The sequence below is a fragment of the Elaeis guineensis genome, chromosome 5 (genome assembly GCF_000442705.2).
Source record: "Elaeis guineensis isolate ETL-2024a chromosome 5, EG11, whole genome shotgun sequence".
In the NCBI taxonomy this organism is placed as follows: Eukaryota; Viridiplantae; Streptophyta; class Magnoliopsida; order Arecales; family Arecaceae; genus Elaeis; species Elaeis guineensis.
In genome coordinates, this window is record NC_025997.2 from 16,131,772 (window position 1) to 16,153,044 (window position 21,273).

Here is a 21,273-nt window from a genome sequence, read left to right on the forward strand (position 1 = left end):
TCTTATGTTGAACACTCGTCATGCTCTATCTATGACTGATGAGGATAAGCGGATCCGGATATTGCGGGAGATGGAGAGATCATGTGTAGAGATATTGATGGCGATTGGAGCATCTCATGCATCAGATATAAGATATACACTGTCACCATATGTTTCATATATGCTATCACTATGTATTCCACAGATGTCATCACCGTATGCTGCACATATGCCACTATTTTTTGATCCACAGATGTCAGGACTTTCATCTTCTTACATGATCAAATGACAACACCGGATTCGAGTTGGCATCATGAGTCTTCATTTGAGTGGTCTGATCTTTTTGTTATAGGCCTATTATTGCATCCAAATGAAGGAGTTGAGGGGGTCACTTAGCTCGTAGATGCTCCGGTAGCACCTGTTATTCTTGATATGCATACCCAGAAGACATCCACTAATATAGGAGAGGGGTCATCACGGGTGACACAGGAGCAGGAGAGATCGTTGAGGATCTTTTTGAGAAGGTCCAACGACCACGGGCACCACGACGCTCTTGTGAGACTTAGTATTTTTTAATTTATTGTACTGTAGGATTTTTTTTGTAGACTTTATATTTTTGTTCTATCTTACATTATTAATTGTTGCTTTTATCGGAGTTTTAGATATTCTGCTTGTTTAATTTCAAATTTTAGGATGCTATAGTTTACAGACATGGATACAGATCTTCAGATGTATCTTGAAAAGTTTGAGAAGAAAAATGCCACGCTAAAAGAGCCATCTAAATTAGTTTAACAAATATATCACGTATCAAAAAAATATAAATAATAATGAAAAATATATTACGCACCAAAAAAATTAGTTTAAAAAATTAAATTGAGCTAAAAAAAATATTATAAAAATCATTTAGCATGGACTTTCGAAAGTGCTTTTTCAAATGACATTTTTAAAGTAATTTTTTTTTTTACGGGTTCCACGTAGATTGGGAAAGGATAGTGACTGGATCAAAAAAAATATATTTAAATAATATTTTATAAAAAAATATTATTTCAAATGATATTTTTTAATTTTTATATTATTTTTATAAATAAGTTAAAACTTCATCAAATAGGTTAAAAAGATTTAAAAAAAAAATAATACGGTAAAGAACTTTCAAAGTTAGGTTTTGTCCTTTCAGAGGTCAACAAAATGCAAAATATCCTTACGAAATCTCAAAATTAACCCCTTCTTTATTCATATTTACATAGGACCCTTGGTACCATCCAAACATTGCAGGGCGAAAACCGTCCGTTTCCCTAGCGACTGACAAAATTCCAACCCCTCCGGAGGCTTCCTTCGTGCCGCGCCGCCCCTGGCGCGGCCCTCCATTCCGACCCAAAGACTTCCTCAAAACCAAAATCCTGGCCCTCCTTCTCTCGCCGATTCTTCGCCCGCCTCCATGCTCCGATTCGCGCTGTTCTGTGCGATCCTCCTTTTCTCGGCGATCCAGCTCGCGGACGCCCATGAGGACCACGGCGAGGAGGCGGGGGGGAGCTGCGAGATGAGCCCCAACGTGAGGGTCTCGCCGAGTACCGCCCCGGAATCGTCACCGTCGACGGCCATGCCGACGACTGGGCCGACGTAGACGGTTCCGAGTTCCCTCTGCTGCCCGCCCTCGATCCCGACGAGGATAAAGCCTATGCCGGCGGCCAGATTACCGTTAAGGTTTGAAATTTCCCTTTCTTCAGACTATTATTTTTAGCACGGTTTTTTCGGGGATAGTTTCATATGAGAATTCTTATTTTTTCTTTGAAATCGTATAGTGTTTGAATCCCAATCAAAAAAGGGTTTTTGATTGCTCTTACCAAGGGATCAGTTTATGAAATACTTTTTCAAATCATGGTTGTCATCTTATGTATAAATAATGGTCATCTCATATATTTCTCCGTCTTGTAGTTTCATAGTGAGATTTTCACAAATGATTTCTGTCGTGGCCTTTCTCCGGTTAGGGTAGTTAGCCTGGAGCCGACTAGGTGCTGCGTTTGGATGCAGGCCGGCGGGATGCCAGGAGATGATGTGCCATTGCCGTAGAAGGTGCACACAGTCAAGGCCGACGGTGAGAATGAGGGGTTGCCGGTGAACGGTGGTGCTGGTCTTTGCTCGACACTGAAAGAGAGAGACCTGCAAAAGAAGTCCCGCCGGAGGTGACTCCGGTGAGGACCCTCTCACGCTCAAATCAACGAGATGATTTTATATAGTGTAAAGAGCAGCAGAATTTTGGTATTGTATTGGCCAACATACCTGGAGAGGTCCTCGCTTACCTCTATTTATAAAGGAGCAAAGTGGATGGTGAGAGGATAGGTGATCATGTCAATCATATCTTGTCAACCGTATGGCACCGTGTGGACGTCTTTAAATGGCTCTGACACAGGCATGCCTTTTGTTCGACGCACAGGTGGCCATGGCAGTGGGTCTTATCACGCATGCGGCATAATTAATGGCCTCGTAACATCCCATCATGGTGCATAGCCAGTCAGTTAGGATATGACGTCTGAGCGACGTGACTTGATATGGCCTGTTAGGATGGCGTGATGGCCACACCTGTCGTTCGGTCGTTCGATTGATGTCTGTATCAGAAAGTCAGTTGAAGGAGCTCATTGAGTGGTGCGACCCAGTCGTCAGTTTGAGTAGTCTGTAAGGCATCGAAAATAGAAGTCGGTCTTCTGATGACTTATGATGAGGTCAGCTTTGGCCTCTTAATGAAGTCGACCTCCGGATGATTTTTGATGAGGTCGACCTCGGCCTCCTAATGAAGTCGGCCTTCGGATGATTTCTGATGAGGTTGCCTCAGCCTCCTGATGAAGTCGGTCTCGATCTATGGATGAAGTTGGCTTTCGGATGACTTCTGATGAGGTCGGCCTCGGTCTCCCGATGAAGTCGGCCTCCGGATGACTTCTGATGAGGTCGGCTTCAGCCTCCTGATGAAGTCGGCCTCGGCCTCTCGATGAAATCGGCCTTCGGATGACTTCTGATGAGATCGACCTCGGCTTTCTGATGAAGTCGACCTCAGTCTCTCGATGAAGTCGGCCTCCGGATGACTTTCTGACGAGGTCGACCTCAGCCTCCTGATGAAGTCGACCTCGGCCTTCCGATGAAGTTGGCCTTCGGATGACTTCTGATGAGGTCGGTTTCTGGATGATCTTGTGAGATCGGCCTCCGGATGACTTCGTAAGGTCGGCCTCTTTGTGATGATGTCGATCTTTTCGTGAGGTCGTCCTCCGAATGACTTCGTGAGGTTAGCCTCTTTGTGATGATGTCGGCTTTCTCGTGAGGTCGGCCTTCGGATAACACTTTATGAGGTTGGCCTCGGCTTCCTGATGAAATCGACCTCAGCCTCTGATAAAATCGACCTCGGCCTCCTGATGAAATCGACCTTCGAATGACTTCTGATGAGGTCGGTCTCGGCCTTCTGATGAAGTCAGCTTTGGATGATTTCTGATGAGGTCGGCCTTAGCCTTTTGATGAAGTCGGTCTCGATCTCCGGATGAAGTCGGCTTTCGGATGACATCTGATGAGGTCGGCCTCTTGATGTAGTCCGCCTTGGCCTCCCGATGAAGTCGGCCTCCGGATGACTTCTGATGAGGTCAGCTTCGGCCTTTTGATGAAGTCGGCCTCCTCGTGAGGTCGGTCTTTGGATGACTTCGTGAGGTTGGCTTTCTTGTGATGATGTCGGCCTCCTTGTGAGATCGGCCTTCGGATGACTTCGTGAGGTCGGCCTCTTTGTGAAGATGTCAGTCTCTTCATGAGATCGGTCTTCGGATGACTTCGTGAGGTCCGCTAAGCGACGAGGATCCATCCCAACAATTTCTTTAAGCATACAGGTCGGCTCATATGAAGCAAGTTAATCTACTTTTTTCATTAATATTTTAGTTATTTTAGTAGACAACTGTTTTAATCTAAAACGGCAGCAAATAAATGTTTTGGAGGCATTTTGGGTTTCTGTTATCTTTCCATTTGGTTGACTTTACTACTGATGGGGTTATGGGACTAAAGGAGCAGAAGAGACAAGTACTAAGTATAAATAGAACTGTGGGTAGCATAGAACTACTATGTGGTTGTTAAACATAGAAAGGTTAAAAATCAGATGGAAGAAAAAGAGTGTGGCATTGACTAATCACAATGTAAAAGTTACTTGACAATGTGATGTTGCCTCAGGAATATTATTGCAAGTATAAATAGTTGCAATTGTCAAAATATGAATTTCTTAAGTTGCTGAATCCTTTGGATCCACTTGTAAAGTGGATTCATGACTTAATTGTTCAAATTTAGGACTTGGGGTTAGACTTGATTGTGAAAGAGAGAGCTATACAATACCAAATCTTTGGTGTCAACATGACCTTTGCCCGTAATCCAAGAATTTTATGCCTTTTGCTTATATTGGGACTTGAGAGTGCTTTTGCTTACACCAAGACTTAAGAGAGCTTGCATTGATTGCGTAGAAAAAGAGTGGGAGTGGGAGATAAGTTTTAAATAATCTAAATAACTTTGCAGTGATATGACCATCTGGGATTGACCTAACCAATAATGATCCCTAACAAGGTTCTCTGAATTGGTATGATGATTTGCATTAGTCGGCTACCAGTGTGGTGTTGTACGGGTCCGTACCATGCCATGTTGGGGTGTACTGAAACATGGAGAGGGAGGGGGAGAGGGAGAAGGAGATGGAGGGGGGAGAGAGAGAGAGGAGAGGGGGGAAGAGAGAGAGAGGGAGGGAGAGAGCGGTGGAGGGAGGGCAAGAGAGATAGCCTTAACCCTAATTCTAGGAGGTTGGAGAGAAGAAGGGGATAAAGAGGGACAAGGAGAGGGAGGAGATGGAGAGTGAGAGATCAAGAGTCGTATATGAAAATCCCTACTGGCAAAGTGCGGGTTGCAATTACGACGGGCAAAATATGACCCAATCCATCAACCCAACTTGTGTTCGACTTGCCATAGGTAGATTTGGTTTTGGGCTAAAGGGGTTTAGATCATAAATAGGTCGATCCATTTAATATATTTAATATTTGGGCCGGATTTAGGTTTTTAATATTTGGTCCATTTAATCCATTTAATATTTAGGTGGGGTTGAGTCAGATAATCCGTGTAACCCCTTTAAGATCTATTTAAAATCTGTTTAAGTTGTTTATGTCCTGTTTAACCTGATCCACTTAATCTGTTTAACCCGTTAAAGTTCTATTTAATCTGTTTAACCTGTTCAACTTGACTTGATCCATTTAATAAACGGATTATGTGGGTTGGATTGGGTTACCTGTTTAATAAATAGGTCAGATTTGGATTGATGATTTTTTGATCCGACCAGCATCTGACCTGACCCATATCCGACCCGACCTAATCTGATTGCCACCCCTAGCTGCAACTGGAGATGGAGGCAGTGGAGGAGGCCAATTGTGACTGTTGGGTTGTGGGGGATGAAATGAAGAAAGAGTCTTCCGATTGGAGACAACATTTTCGATGGGAATAAGGGAAGGCCGACATAGGAGAGGAGCGGGCTTCTAATGCATGGGAGGAGGCATCCAAGAAGGGGGAGAGCTAGAGGGAAAGCAAGCGAGGGGACCATGGGGGAGGGGTGGCTCATGATTTTATTTCGCACTGAACTATTCGGACTGCTTGAACCATTCCAGTTCTTCACCGATTTGGTTCGGTATGGCCCAGATCGTCTGTCTTGGATGGTTTGGCTAATGTTGATCCCTATTCTTTTGCAAAAGAAAAGAAAAGAAAAGGTTGCTTCACATAAAATTTAAAGGTTAAAAGATCCACCAATAACATGCAATGAAAATGCTATAGAAAATCCTGCTCTAGCTTTTGATTACAAAACATTTGGTTTTTGACTCATAACCACATTAGATACGAGGGATTTCTCTTAACGGTCCTCAGGTCTCATTAAATTTGGAGGACATGCTCCTACAGCTAATAATTGGATCAACATTGCACTACTTATGGTAATCTTCTGTTGGATGGTAGTCGCAAAAATGATTAACATATTGTCGTCCTGTATAAAGAAACATGCTAAATCCTGGCGACTTGGTCATTATAATGATATATGGGAAGAATGATGGGCTGTGGAACTCTTCCTCTCGTTTTTGATTGTTTGATTTTTTTTTCTCAATCTATTTGGTGTAGAATGCATGAGAAAATGACTTTTCTTTGGTTATACCAAGTGGAATAGACTTGGATCATTTGATTAAAAACTTTGACAAACTATTCTTTTAGGGAATATAAGGAGAATAATAGAATGAACTTTTCTTTGGTTATACCAACTGGAATAAACTCGGATCATTTGATTAAATACTTTGACAAACTATTCTTTTAGGGAATATAAGGAGAATAATAGCATTGAAGGGTTGATGATGAAGATTTTTGTTTGCTTAGTAACCAATGCAGTTATTGTATTTCATCCTTTCTTAGGGTGTTACAATGTTTGAGTTTCCTTCCGGTGTCCAACACCATCCTTTGAGTCGTCGAATCCTAAGTACTTGTTTCTATATGCTTTTTGAGTTTTTGATTTTTAGTCTAGCAAGTTTTTTTTTTTTTTTTGAATAGAGTTAGTATTTGTTTGGTCAAGACTTTGTGTGAATGATTTGTTAATTCTATTAACTTAAACTAGTAAATTAAGGTTAGGAATCTCTGTGTTGAATCCCATATCGGTACACTAATAGTACAATCTCGGCATGCCTTGTACAAGGTTGCTTCGGTCTTTCAATATCAGTATTGTGTGCTACTATGCATTGTATAGGATGGTAGTATTGACACAGTGATCCTTTAGTAAATTATAATATATATATAGAGGCGGGGCGGGGGGGGGGGGGAAGATATATACTTGGCTACATGCATGTAGATCTCCTTTCAGATCCAACTAGGTCTAAATCAGACAATTGACATTGATGATTTGAGTTGTTGAATGTGATCTATTACATCTAAACTGCTCACATACACAAAATTATATGATTTGGAGACTCTACTCTGTGCATCAAGTGGTTAGAAAAATGTATGTTATTTCATATTACTTAATATGTTCAATTTTATGACCACTTGATGGTAAAGGTCTCCAAATCATATGTTTTTTTCTGTGTAAGCATAATGGATAACCCCCAACTGCTTGGATTATTGATATGGGACCCCATCATTTGATCTAGACTGGACCAGACCTGAGTGGAGATCCACTCATGTGCGACCAAGTGTGTGTGTCTCTCTCTCTGTCTCTCACACACATTCTATATATATATTAACCTGATGTTTATTTATGTGAAGTGTCCAAAACTCCTATCACCAGTAATGCTTCTATGAGGACACATTTAGTCTTTTAAGATGATTGTAAAGTGGCATTCATGTGCTTCCATATTGGTATGTATATATATTTATGTTTCCACAAGTTTTTATTGTGGATATGAATTCATTATAAATGACTTTCCTTTTGGAATTGATTTTGTTGGTTAACAATCAATTTGTAGGCTGTGCATGATGGTAGCAATGTTTTTTTCATGCTACAAGTTGATGGGGAGTTTGCATACTCAAAGGGGTAAGAATTTGTTTTTTTTTTTTTTAATATCTATTTTTTTCTATTTATAGCATATAAGTTCATTTTCCAATCTAGTTGAGATTTATTGTAATTTATTTAAAATTCATAATGTAAGATTCCTTTGCTTCCCATTCTTCTTTTCTTCTGTGATTTTCTTGTCAATCCGCTAAGCAAAAAGGTTATGTACTGTTTGTCTTTAATGTAATCAGGTTCATATTTGTTATCTTTCAATATACTTCCCTTATGTGCCTGTTATGATATTGGTTTCTCATTCTTTCTTTTTCAACATTATTTGATTCAATTAGGCAAGTTTTATTTTGTTGCTATATCTCCAATTTATCATGCTTTTTGGTCAACATTTGTTCATAACCACAACATCCATAACCTAACCAATGAATTGTGTCCCTTCTATTCTACTCTGCTTTACAAATCCTGTCTCTCACTTTATTTCAAATGAAGAGTCATATCCTTTTCCGTGGTAATCTATTATAGTTCCCTTTCCACTAAAGTCTTCTTGCTCTTCCTTCCTAACTTTGAATTGCTCAAGATCTCTTTTGTTAGACCCCACTTATTGGTTGATTTATCTTATTTGATTTTCCTTCACCATATCCTGTATAAGTTCTACTCTAAGCTTTGTTTCTTTTATCTAGTTCTAACTTTGTCCTGTTATCTGTTATGTTATAACCTGAACTTGTACCACATAATTGTGCATACTGTAATCTATGGAACAAAACTGGCCTTGTCATTATCACGCAAAGTTACTTGCTAAGTCCAATGGGCACAGTGAAATCCATGAAGTGCAGCTTCTTTTAGTCCATCCAATATATGGGAAGTCAGGCCTACTTTATCATGCACATATCTAACTGTTTTTTCTGGTAAAATACAGTGAAAACAACAAATGTCCATCTGTTGCTCTCATGTTTCAAGTTGGGGAGGATGCCTCATATCATAATGTAAGTGTTTCTGGTTCTCCTTGCTTATTTGTTCATATGTGCTCACACATATTTTAGGTACTAGTGTTGTTAGATATCTTTTGCTAAGTCTGATAACTGTAGAGTCCTACTTTAACTGTCACCCATTATTGAAAACATGCTTTTTTTCTAGATGGGAGGTTGTACAAATATGCGCGATACATGCACCAATAAAAGCTGTCGTGGACATGAAGTGGACATTATGCATTTTTCAATTGGAAATGCTATTCCTGGACGGTTATATGGTGGCAATCTTATAGACAATAGTGATGGAAATGGAAATGATAGGTATATTGCTGTTCTTTCTTGTTGTAGTTTAGCTGACTGCGTTTACTCTTCAATATCAGTTTAAAGTTTTGAGCCTCTAAATGTTTTTGACAGGTTTGGTCATCTGGTTGATGTATATGCATGGAACCCGCATTGCCGATACCTTGATGGAAAGGGTCCAGGTAATCCTACACTTTAGAAAGGGGATACGTCTAATATATATATATATATATATATATATATATATATATATATATATATATTAGAATAGAGGCTCTGCATTGACAGAGCCTTCGTTTGACACGTGGGATCTTGAGAAAGATGGGAGGGAGACGCGTGGCCGCGAAAGACCTTGACAGAGGCATTTAAAAAGGAGGCGTTAGCATTTTTTTTTCTCCTCTGTGATGGTGTATAGCCCCCTCGATGGCCCGAAGTATATCGCATGCCACCACACTAGATCACCCTCCTCCACTGCCTCCGAAGGATGCCATCTTTGTCATGGCCGCTGGCGGATCGGTGAGAGCAACTATTGCAGAGAATGCTGAGGATGCGGCAACGGAGGAGGCTGGTTCGATGCGGGATTGGTTCTTTTAGCAAAGGAGGTAGAGGAGTAGCTCCTTAGAGGAGGCACCACCCTCGCTGGCATTAGGGATTTTGGGATTGTCGGAGGAGGTGGAGCTTTGCCGGAGCCACTGGCGCCGACACTAGAGGACGTAGAGGAGCTCGGACAAGAAGCCTAAAGGAGAGAAAGAGAAGACCAAGAGGAGGGCGAGGCCGAGCTTAAGAAACCGCTTCGATCTCCCTCAAGTGCTCTCCTTCCCATAGATCTCTGAAAAAGGGAAAGAAATGAAAAGAACAAGAAGACAAAAGAAAAAAAAAGATCAATTTATGTGGGAAAAGGTCTTACCTTTTAATTTTTTTCATCTTTCCTTTATTTTGTTGGGGGGTCGGGCAGACGCCACTCGGGGTCTCGCATAGAGGGCGATTGTCGGCACGGACATGAACGTCGGGCCCGATTGCTCCGCTTTCTTCCCTAGAATTCGAGATCAAAAGCCCTGAATCGGCATCGAGCCAGTGAGATTTAAGTAATTTGTGGGGAGAGGAGTGAGGAATTGGGGTAAAGTAAGGAGCTTGATGTGATTAGGTGGGTGATGAGAGACTTGGCCCAAGATCGCGTCACGGGTTTGCTGACAGGAAAATCTCCTTTCGACAGGAAAGGCTTGCTGCGGTTCTTGCCTTTGTTGAACCTATGATGACAAAAGGGTCAGGTAAGAAGAACAGGTAAGAGTTCTATACGAGGGAACTCAAAACCTCCTTGTTTATGTTGAATAATTGTTTGGATTTTTATTCACTGATCAAAGGCCTATATAGGCATACATCAAAGCTGCAAAGGAATTTGAAATAAATAGCAAACTCTTAACAAGTAGGAGAAAATCAAAGAAAGAAGACTCAAACTGAGATGCCACAGGAGTTCTAGGAACCACCAGTGACTTATTCAAATTTGAAAACTAAACCTGCCAACTCAAACACAATCCCGACTTATTCAAATTTGAAAACTAAACCTGCCAACTCAAACACAATCCTCGTGTGAGTGGGACTCCTTGTGTGAGTGAGTCTGCTCTTGTTCTAGTGCTGCTGTTGGAGCTTCAAGTTGGCACCTTTTGTAAGTTGACCCATGAATGCATCTGTAACATCACTCCACACCTTCAAAAGGAGCTTGTCCTCAAGCTCAAAGTAAGGATAAGCTTGATGGAAAGTAGATACAGTCTCCTAAATAGCATCAGAAGCGGGAAACCCCTTCCAATGAACCAAAATCTCCCAACAACCCCTGTTGAGATGCGTTCGAAGAACTAATTGTGGTTGAGGCTCAATTTTACCATCTACTAGAGGTGGCAGAGGGGGAATTTCCTGTGGGGGCTCTCCAGAGAATGGCTTTAACATCGAAACATGCACAACATCATGTATCTTGGCATGGGGTGGAAGCTCTGGTTGGTATGCTACAGGACCGATAGCCTTTAGAATATGGAAAGGACCAAAATACCTGGGAGCAAGCTTTGAACGATGACTACCAGCAAGCACAAATCTGCGGCTGAGATTGATATGCAACCAAACCCACGAACCAGGAAGAAAAGAAAGGTCCCGATGTCTTTTATCATAATGAGTCTTCATGCGATTTTGGGCTTGCAAAAGACGAGACCTAATCTCTTCGAAGGCAGCATCTCTTTCTGCAATGCTTGATCCACTGCATCAACTCTTGAAGAACCTGGAACATAAGCCAGAAGTCGAGGAGGCTCTAGATTATACATCACCTGGAAGGGAGTAGTACGCAATGCGGAATGAAATAAAGTATTGTGGCAATACTCCACCCATAGAATCCAATCTATCCAATTCTTGGTTTATCTCCCACAAAACATTTTAGGTACATTTCCACGGTTCGGTTGACAATCTCAGTCTGTCTATCAGTTTGATAGTGGAAAGCTGAAGAGAGAGACAGCTTGGTGCCACACAGCCTAAACAGCTCCCGCTAGAAATTACTAGTAAAAATCACATCTTGATCACTGACTATCAATTCTGGCAGCCCATGCAATCGGAAGACCTCCGAAAAGAACACATAAGCCACAGATACAACCGTGTATGGATGAGAAAAGGAAATGAAGTGAGCAAATTTGGAGAACTGATCTACAACCACAAATAGAACGGTTTTTCTTCCTGGTCTAGGAAGCCCCTCTATAAAATCCATGGAGATGTGAGACCAAATGTGATGGGGAACCCCCGAGGGCTGCAACAGGCTAGCGGGATGGAGATTTTCAACCTTGCTTCGCTGACAAACAAGGCATGCAGCAACATATTCCCTTATAGAATTCTTAATGCCAGCCCAAAAAAAATCCTGTTTAATTCTTTGAAGAGTCTTCTGAGTTCCTTCATGAGTTGAGTCATGAATCCCTGCCAATACAGCTGATATCAAAGGCGAAGAGGGTAGCAGAAAAACCTCTCTTTGAACAAGATCAAGCCGTCTCGGATAGACCAAGGACCTAATTTCTTATCGTTTTCAATTCTAGATTTTAGTGCCCGTAGATGCTTGGACTCCCCAATTTCTGCCCGGACTTGGTCGAAGAGGGGAACCATGGGACAGGAGAGGGCGCAGCATTGCCCCTCATCAGATTTCCGACGAGAAAGGGCATCTGCAGCCAACTTGAGACTTCTAGCTTCGTACTCCATCTGAAAATCATAACCCAAGAGTTTACTCACCCAGTGTTGCTATGGAGGCGTGGATAAACGCTGATCCAGCAGGAATTTTAAGCTGTAATGGTCAGTCTTGATCACGAACGGACGGCCCCAGAGGTAGTCTCTAATGTTGGACCGCCATAGCCAAACCGATGAGCTCCCTCTCATATTCTGCCAAGTTGAAGTGTCTGCCAGCGAGTTTTCTACTGAAAAGAGTGATCGGGTGATCGTTTTGCTGAAGCACAACCCCAACTCCACCAGAAGCATCACACTCCACAAAAGTGGTCAAAAAATCTGGTAATTGCAACACTGGGGCATGAGACAGCGCATCCTTGAGGGTCTAGAAAGAATCTGAAGTGGCTTTACTCCAAACAAAAGAGTTTTTTCTTAGTAAACTAGTTAGAGCAGCAATAGAATCATAGTTTTCTAGCAAACTTGCGATAATAGCCTGCAAGTCCCTTAAAAAGCTCTTAACCTCTTAACAGATTGTGGCTGTGGCCAATCTGCAACAGCTCTAACCTTTCTTTCATCCATAGCAACCCCTTCGGCACTGATAACATGTCCCAAGTAAGAAACCTGCTTCTCCCCAAATGCACACTTGGATTTCTTTAGGAAGAGCTGATGAGAGCGCAACAACTCGAATATCGCTCGAAGGTGACACAAGTGCTCCTCCCAAGTCTTATTGTAAACTAAGATATCGTTAAAAAAATCAGTATACATTTCTGGAGGAGAGAATGGAATACCTTATTCATCAAAGTTTGAAAAGTCGAAGGAGCATTAGTGAGACCAAAAGGAAGAACCAAGAACTCGAAATGGCCATGATGTGTCCTGAAAGCAATCTTCTCGATGTTTCCCTTTTCCATCCGACTTGATGATACCCTGATCTGAGATCCAATTTAGAGAAGTACTGGGCCCTATGTAGCTCATCTAGGAGTTCTTCCACCATCGGGATGGGAAGCTTGTCCTTCACTATTTTAGCATTTAGCTCTCTATAATCCACACAGAGATGCCAAGTCCCATCTTGCTTAGGCACCAAAAGAACTGGGGAGGAGAATGGCGATCGACTGGACTGAATAATACCTTGCTGAAGCATTGAGGCACACTGCCTTTCTATCTTATCTTTTTGAAAATGAAGGTACTTGTAAGGTCTCCACAACAATCGGGCCCGTCCCTGGTAACAAGCAGATGCGGTGGTCACAAGAATGGAGAGGGGGCAAGCCTGATGGTTCCTGAAATACATCTTCAAATTTGCTAGCAACTCTTCCAAATGGGGTCTTGTTGCTTGCTGCTCCTGTATGGTGTTAATTCGAGGGCCCCCTTGGAATTGGGAGCCATGCAGCGTGACTCTTCTTTTCCCTACATCAAAACTTTTGGTCATCTCCGAAAAGTCTTACAGAATAGGGCCCAACATCTCCAGCCATTTTACTCCTAGCACAAGATTAAAGCCACCCAATGGAATAACATATAAGTCAATAAGGAAGGAATCAAAATCAACTTTGAGAGGTACTTCCCTACATAACCCCTGGCTTGGGATCTTGTTTCCATTTGCTACAAGAACATTTAAACCAATGGGTTGCTGAAGAGGGAGTCCCAATCTTCTGAATGCTGTCTCACTAATAAAATTGTGCGTACTCCCGAGTCGACTAATACCAGAGCGGCCAGCTAGCTACCTCTGCCCGAAGCTGCATAGTGTGGGATGATGCTTTCCGGTGAGGGCGTGTAAGGAGATTTCTGGTCCCGAATCTTCAGCTTGCAATTTCTCTTCATCCGGTCTGGACCAATCCTCCACCTCCAGCCAAAACAGTCGCTTGCACTGATGCCCGAAAGAATACCGTTCATCATAGTTGTAGCAGTCCTTAGCCCTCTGGTCCGCCATTTCTTCCTTACTCAGCTGCTTGATGAAGGGAGTAACAGCGCTGCCAGCACTGCTTGCGGCAGTACTGCTGGTGGCCTTGGTCATTCGAGCTGGTGTCGGAGTTGTAGTGGATGCGGAAGTTTTAGAGCTGATCCAGCTGGTAGCAACTCGCTTGCTTTCTCCCTCATTTTCGAACTGTTGTCTTCTTTCAAAAGCACGAGCGAGACTCATTGCAGTGATCAAATTCGGAGGATTCTACAACTCAACATCAGTCCGTAAAGGTTCAGTTAAACCACCAGTAAATAAATCTACCTGTTGGTTTGCTGCATTGTAGTAGCCCAGGCTAGGAGGGATTGAAACTCTCTGATAATCTCCACTAATCCAGTTTGCTTTAGGTTAACGAGTTCTCCCAATGTATTACTCCTGAGTGGTGGCCCAAACCTAAGATGGCAATAGTTCTTGAATTCTTCACAGGATAGATTAGGCTCTTCAAGTTCCATAACAAGCATCTCCTGTCATGTGAAATGCTGCTAGTCCTACTTTTTCTGCCTCATTGGTACTCTGATTATGGAAGAAATGCTCACATCGATGAATCCATCCCAAGGGGTCCTCCATCCCATCATAAGATGGAAATTCAGTTTTGCATATCTGGAACAACAGTAGTTTCCTGGCGTTGCTCCGGTCTGTCCTCGGCACGTAGGCTGGAAGTGGGCTCGGGTCGGCCCGAAGCCTATTGAGCCGGGCCGGGCTTTGGTCTCGGTCCAAAACTATTCAGGCTGGGCTCGGGCCCAAAAAATTGGCCCGATTTACTTTTGGGCCGGGCTCGGGCAGACCTTTGGCCCGCCCGAGCCCAAGCATGAAGTCAAGCCCGACCCTTCCACCCTCCTCCGCCTTTGCCTGGACTCCAATACAATCAAAAAGGATCGGAGTGGGAAGTCTCCCTCTCGATCGGAGCGAGCCACCATCGGGAAAAGACGATGCACCGATGCCAGAGGTGGAGGTGGCGGTGGACTTAGCTGCGGGAGACGGCGGCTGCGGTGGAGGGGAGTCGGAGGCATTGATGGTGGCGGAGCTCTTGATCATCAACCCCAGAGGTCTCAATCCCAGAGCGTCTTGTCCGGATCCTCCCGAAAGGGGTTCGGAAAGACGATCAACTTCAGATTGCTCGCGATCCACGACAGATCTTGCTGGACGGTGTCCTAGATGGGCTCCATTAGTGTGTTGGGTGGTGATCCGAAGCCGTCGGCCGCGATGCTGCCGCAGGAGCTTTCGATGGAGGGGACGCTTGGCGGCACAGCAGTGGGAGCCTTCTGATAGGTGGCGTTCTCCGATACTCCTCCATTCCCCCCGCCGACCTTCCCCTCCTCTGCTTCTCCCTCCTCTCCCTTGCCTGCGACCGTCCCCTCCCCCGCTCATCCCCTCCCTTCGCAACAGGCTCGCCCAGGCCCGATTGGGTTCGGGCTTGATTCAGATTTGGATGTGGGCTGGCCCGATTGGATTTGGGTCGGTCTCGGGTCCGGGCTCGGACAGGGCTTGGGCCAGTATTTCTCTAAAAAAATCGGGCCTAAGTCTGGCTTGAAGCCCGAAAAATTATTTCGGGCCGGGCTCGAGCAGGGGTAGAGCCCGGCCCGGCCTGGTCCAATTCTAGCCCTATTGACGCACGCTGGTGGCCCCCTTTGAGTACTACTGCCCTCGCTTCTGTTCAGGCCTTTCTGCATTTCGGCGAGCTGCTGTGCTAAGGCCTTAATCCTGATGCTATCCTGTTGCTGTTGAAGCTCAATGCGTTGCATGAAGGCTCGCATTTCCTCCTGGAAGTTGGATGATTCTCTTATGGCGCTAGGCTCTGATACCAAGTTGATGAGAGACTTGGCCTAAGATCGCGTCACGGGTCTGCTGACAGGAAAATCTCTTTCCAAAAGGGAAGGCTTGCTGCGGTTCTTGCCCTTTCTTGCTGAACCTATGATGACAAAAGGGTCAGGTAAGAAGAACAGATAAGAGTTCTATATGAAAGAACTCAAAACCTCCTTGTTTCTGTTGAATAATTGCTTGGATTTTTATTCACCGATCAAATGCCTATATAGGCGTACATCAAAGCTGCAAAGGAATTTGAAATAAATAACAAACTCTAACAAATAGGAGAAAATCAAGGAAAGAAGACCCAAACTTACATGCCACATGATTTCTAGGAACCACTAGTGACTTATTCAAATTTGAAAACTAAACCTGCGAACTCAAACACAATCCCGACTTATTCAAATTTGAAAACTAACCTGCCAACTCAAATACAATCCTTGCGTGAGTGGGACTCCTTGCATGAGTGAGTCTGCTCTTGTTCTAGCGCTGTTGCTGGAGCTCCAAGTTGGCACCTTTTGTAAGTCTGACCCACCAATGCGTCTGTAATAGTGGGGATCTGGAATCTTGGAGATTTGTTATCCATGGGGGTGTGGAAGAAACCTCGTGTTAGTGGAAGGAGGGGGCGAAGAAGGGAGAAATGGTGATGGAGAGAGGTCATAGAAAAGAGAGGGTGACTTTTTTTTTTCCTTTATTGGTGGCAGGCCAGGATCAATAGAATGTAAAAAGTATATATGATGGATAGGATTTTTACTAAAAGTATGTTTACTAAAAAGTAATATAGGATCGTATATTTGATCTTAAGGGCACTTTACCATTAACATTTTTGCCGTTGATAAACAAGATTTTTTTTTTAAACCAAAAAAAAGATTTTTTTTATACCAAAAAAAAGATTTTTTTTTTACAAAAATCATATATGACATCAGAGTGTAAAAAGTATAAATATATTATCAATTAATTTAGAAACATGATGGATTCACCTTCGTAAATTATTTGAAATTTCATACATTGGTATATTTTCTCTCTGTCCCGAACTCGAAGATGCTATTGCCATTAGTGAATGGCAGATGGGCAACATTGTCGGCATTGCCATTGGAAAAGTTGGAAGTGTAGGAGAAGATGATCGAAGAAGAAGGGGAAAGATAGATGGAATGGTTTGAAAATGCTTGAAGATAAAAATAGTAAGAAATGATGGGTTTAGGAAGGAGCTTCATGGAATCAGGATCGCCAGATCTTCATAAGATTTATCTGCTATGCAAAAGATACAGATTTTTTTTAATTATTTTAACTATTTTTAATATATATATAAAATAAATATAATAAAATAAATAAATAAAATTAAATATTATATTAAAAAATTGCATTCCATGCATCGCATGGGGGTTACAAGCTAGTATTTAATAAAACTAGTCAGCATGTAATCCCATATTGTCGATTCATTTGTTTAAAATTGTTGTACTTTCGTGTTGATTCCAATGATATCGTCTTTTATGCGTTTTAAGATGATGGGCTGCCAAGATAACATTCCTTTCTTTCTGTATCCATCTGGAAAGAATATTTAAGCAGCTTGCTGTGTCTCTTTCTTGGGCTTGCTCTTTTTGCGTCTTCTCTTTATTCTATCTATTATATGTTTCTGTTTTGTTCTTATCTTTATCTTTCGTAGCTCCATTTGTCAAGTTACTTTATCGGGACCTTAGTGCATTTCACCTTGCTTCTATTTTAAGAATTTTTTTTTTACTTACTTACCAGTGCTTCCTTTCCAATCAATTTTGAACATTCCATAGAAATATATGGAAGACTTGGGTAATTTGTCCTCATATTCTCAGGAAATGTTTCAAATGCTCAAAATGATTGGCATGGCGCTTGGTGGCACAGTAGCCTAACATTTCATTCAGGTGTGCTTCCTCTACTAATTACCAACTTTCTTTTATTTGGGAATGTTAGTCTAAGATTACACAGAACACTTTCTGTTGAGGTTTCTTGGTGATATATTGGTTCCTGCAGTGATGCAACTTTCTTTCTTGATTTCTTATTCTGGCATCCAGTGATAGCAATTAAATTTCATTTTTTGACACAATTCATGAATAGTATAAAAATCAAAAATGCAAACACTGGGTTCTGAGAGGTTACTATCAAGGATCACCAACGCTATACTTACGAAATCCATGTTCTTATGCAACTTTTGTGGTATTATCTTTTCTCCAGAAGTCCTCACCTAGAAATAGCAAGGGATTTATTTCCTCTATTTATAGACAGTAAAATGGGGGAGTTTCTAAACCATGGAGGAACAAATACAGTAAAAGAAACAAGGCGATGGAGAAGTGACATATCTCTTTTTAATTATAAAAGAAACCTTAAAGGATCGTATGTTGGAGTCACGTCATTAAGTTGGTTTGGGTTCACATTAACGCATCTAATGCACTCTCCTTTATGTTGTATGAAGTAAAAGAAATCTTTTAGGAAACATGCCATTTATTTGAAGTATAAAAAACAAAAATAAAAATTTCCTCTCAGAACTGAGACCATCGAATTTGTGGAGTCCCAGAGTTAAACACAAAAGCTTTCTAATCATTCATTTGAATGCATTTTTCCCTAACCCAATCAACCATCTACATCTTATCCTTTAAAGGAAAGGACAATATCGTACTAATCCCTAACCCAATCAACCATCTACATCTTATCCTTTAAAGGAAAGGACAATATCGTACTAAGTGTGATCACAAATTTAAGGCCAATAGTCACCAACAGAATCATCCAGTCTATACGGGTGAAAGAGCTGGGCTTTATGGCTTAACATATGTCTTGAAACCAAAAGCTAAATACTGCACATATTCTTTTATTGATTTGTATTCCGAGGGTTGCATCCTTATAGAGTTGATCAACTTTTTTGCTGGGGAAATTTGGAATCATATTTTAAATTAATGAAGTCATAGATGTAAGGACTTTATGTCTTTTTAACTTGAACAAAAATGACACAAAACAACCAAAAAAAAAAAAAAGCACGCTATTGTTGCAAATATGTGAGCTCAATATTTGCAAAATAAATTCTGAAAACCTTTTAAGACTAGTGCTTGTATCAGTCTCTTTATGATATATAAAGTAAACCAGATGGATACCCATGTATATTCTCTAATAGGTTTTGAAAATGCTATTAAGAAAAGATAAATATGAAGGGTGAAATTCTAAGATCTGTGTGATAGAATGTTGAATGCTTTCCAGAAAGGATAGCAAAATCTAACTTAAATATCAGTGAATGATTTTCATTTGTGAACATTAGCATGCAGTTACTTGTTTTTCTATAAAATGATTTCTAGTGCTTTTACACTGCAAACAACTAATCAAAATGTAAGTTTGGATACTTTAGGCTAGAAGGTTCTGTGAGATAGAGTGAGAAAGGATGCTGTAGTTTCAGTGAGGATCAAACTACATGTCTTCAGCCAAAGAGTATCATTGTTGGATTTTTTTTTTTTCAAAAATCTCTTAGGTTTACTTTCCGTAAATACACAGGACTCAATCCATTATTAGCAGTTCATCAGTGGAAACCAACTGATGGCAAATGCATTTGTTTGTGTTCAGTTTTGTTGTATATGAAATCTGGGTTTGACTACATACCATCCAAAATCACTCATATTGTGCCAGCTAATTGTTCTGTGGGAGTTTACCCAAGGCACAGTTGTTTTGTCCTCTTATTGCTTCTGGAATATCTTTCGTTAGGATATTATTTTATGATTGTATTTCATCAGTTTATTGTGTAGAAAGATGACAACCATTTACAGTACAAATTCCATCCTATCATGATAAGAAAGCAGAATGGATGTCTTGAAAGTTTCTCTTTATGAAGCACAATTGGCACCTGTGACTGATTATCGATTACTGTGTAATATTTTAAGATCTAACTCAGGTTTCATCTTACTGTTTCTCTAAACTAATGCTTAAATAGTGATTTGTTTCCCTTGCTCTCAAATTCTTTGTTCGTAGCTGCTAAAGTATAAATTTTGTCCATAGAAGTTTAGAGGAATCCTTCTCAACAGCTCAGACATCTAACCCACGCAGCATTTTTCAAAGATGGTGGACTTGATGCAATAGTCTTTTTGACTTGTAATTTGCATTACTATTCACATTATATCTTCTTTGACCTTTAAACTTGGTACTAATTTTTTCAGAATTACTGCTACACTAATTCTTGTATTATATTGGCTGCTTTATCATTTCATCCTTTCTTTATGACGTTCCCCTGACAGGCTATTTGGAAGAAGAGAGCCCTTATGGAGAAAGTGGTCAGAAGGGCACCTACATTTTTGAGTTCTCAAGACCGTTGAGGACAATGGATCGTTTCCAACAGGTATACCTCCATACCTTTCATTCACTTTCCTTTATTGCTTGATATTTTGGGTTGATACAAATTGCTGTCTACAAACAAAACGTTATAATACGTCCACCCACCTGGAAATGCAGGATGTTCAGTTTACAATCAGTCAGGCTAGCAAGATGGCTGTTGCTTTCTGGTACCCAACTTCTGGGAATCCATGGGGTGGGTCGCAACACTATTCAGCTAGTTGCAACTGGCTGCCTTTAGATATTGCATCACCTAATGGACCGTCTATTTCCGGGGTAAGATCGAGCAGCTCATGGGATGCTGCCACTGCCTTTGCATTGCTCCTCTCCGTGGTCTCCTTCTGCCTGTCTGTTTTCATTGGATACTGGGTTTCCAAAAACAAGGCTGTTCCATTCACGCCAATTGATCATCTTTGATGAGCATCACCTGATGGATCATCTGTTTCTGGGGTAAGATCAAGGAGCTCAACTAATGCTACATATGCCTTCGAGTTGCTTTTCACTGTGGTCTGTTTTCATAGGATACCGTGTTTCTAAAGCCAAGGCTGAGTCACAACAATCAATCATCTATACTGAGTGTGAAGGACCATATGCTTCTGTTGTATCTTTTTATGTTATAGTATTTAATGGGAGTTTCAATGCTGATCTGGAGGTGAATTAATTTACTGAGGCACACATTCTTTCATTTATTTTCTTGTTGACATTGCCATAAGAACTTTTTTCCAGTGATGTCATGTTGTGTGATTTGCTTTCTCTGAAATGATGTCTAGATTTGAAAAACTCAACTTTGTATAGAGACTGACGTGTTATTGTACAACTGTTGGGTTGTAGTAATATTTGATTTGGTTAGTTGACTCGCATGATTAAAGTTATGAAGTGAAAAATGCTATTTTGGATTGATAGGGCAGATGAAAAAAGCATGTGAATTTGTTTGGCTTTTGTAAATAGAAGTTCTAACTCTGCAACATATACGTGCAGATGGATTGGAATAAATCCACCGAAATGTATAGATTTAGCATTTTTCATCATAGTAAAATGGTTCAAATTTTTTTACAGGCTCTCTTCTGTGCACATAATATCTGTCTTGACTTTACAGATTAAAAAATTGGTTTGGGGTGGAGATTTGCTAGATCCTTTCCTACCTTTCGGCCCCAAACTGCCATGTCTAGTTAGAGATGGATGTTGGGAGCTTTCACATATGCTTAGATTAAATTTGTGTATGCTTTACTATAATAGATGCT

At 41.4% G+C, this 21,273-nt stretch overlaps 1 protein-coding gene across 1 annotated transcript; it reads left to right on the forward strand.

The window, feature by feature from the left end:
- Positions 1 to 1,277: 1,277 nt before the first annotated feature.
- On the forward strand, positions 1,278 to 20,892 carry LOC105045011 (uncharacterized). Its single transcript, XM_010923162.4, is given in 9 exon segments — positions 1,278 to 1,535; positions 1,538 to 1,680; positions 7,461 to 7,528; positions 8,415 to 8,481; positions 8,633 to 8,787; positions 8,881 to 8,948; positions 17,524 to 17,592; positions 19,939 to 20,039; positions 20,153 to 20,892. Coding segments are annotated over 9 exon segments (1,089 nt in total). The 5' UTR covers positions 1,278 to 1,414; the 3' UTR covers positions 20,450 to 20,892.
- The last annotated feature ends 381 nt before the right edge of the window (positions 20,893 to 21,273 follow it).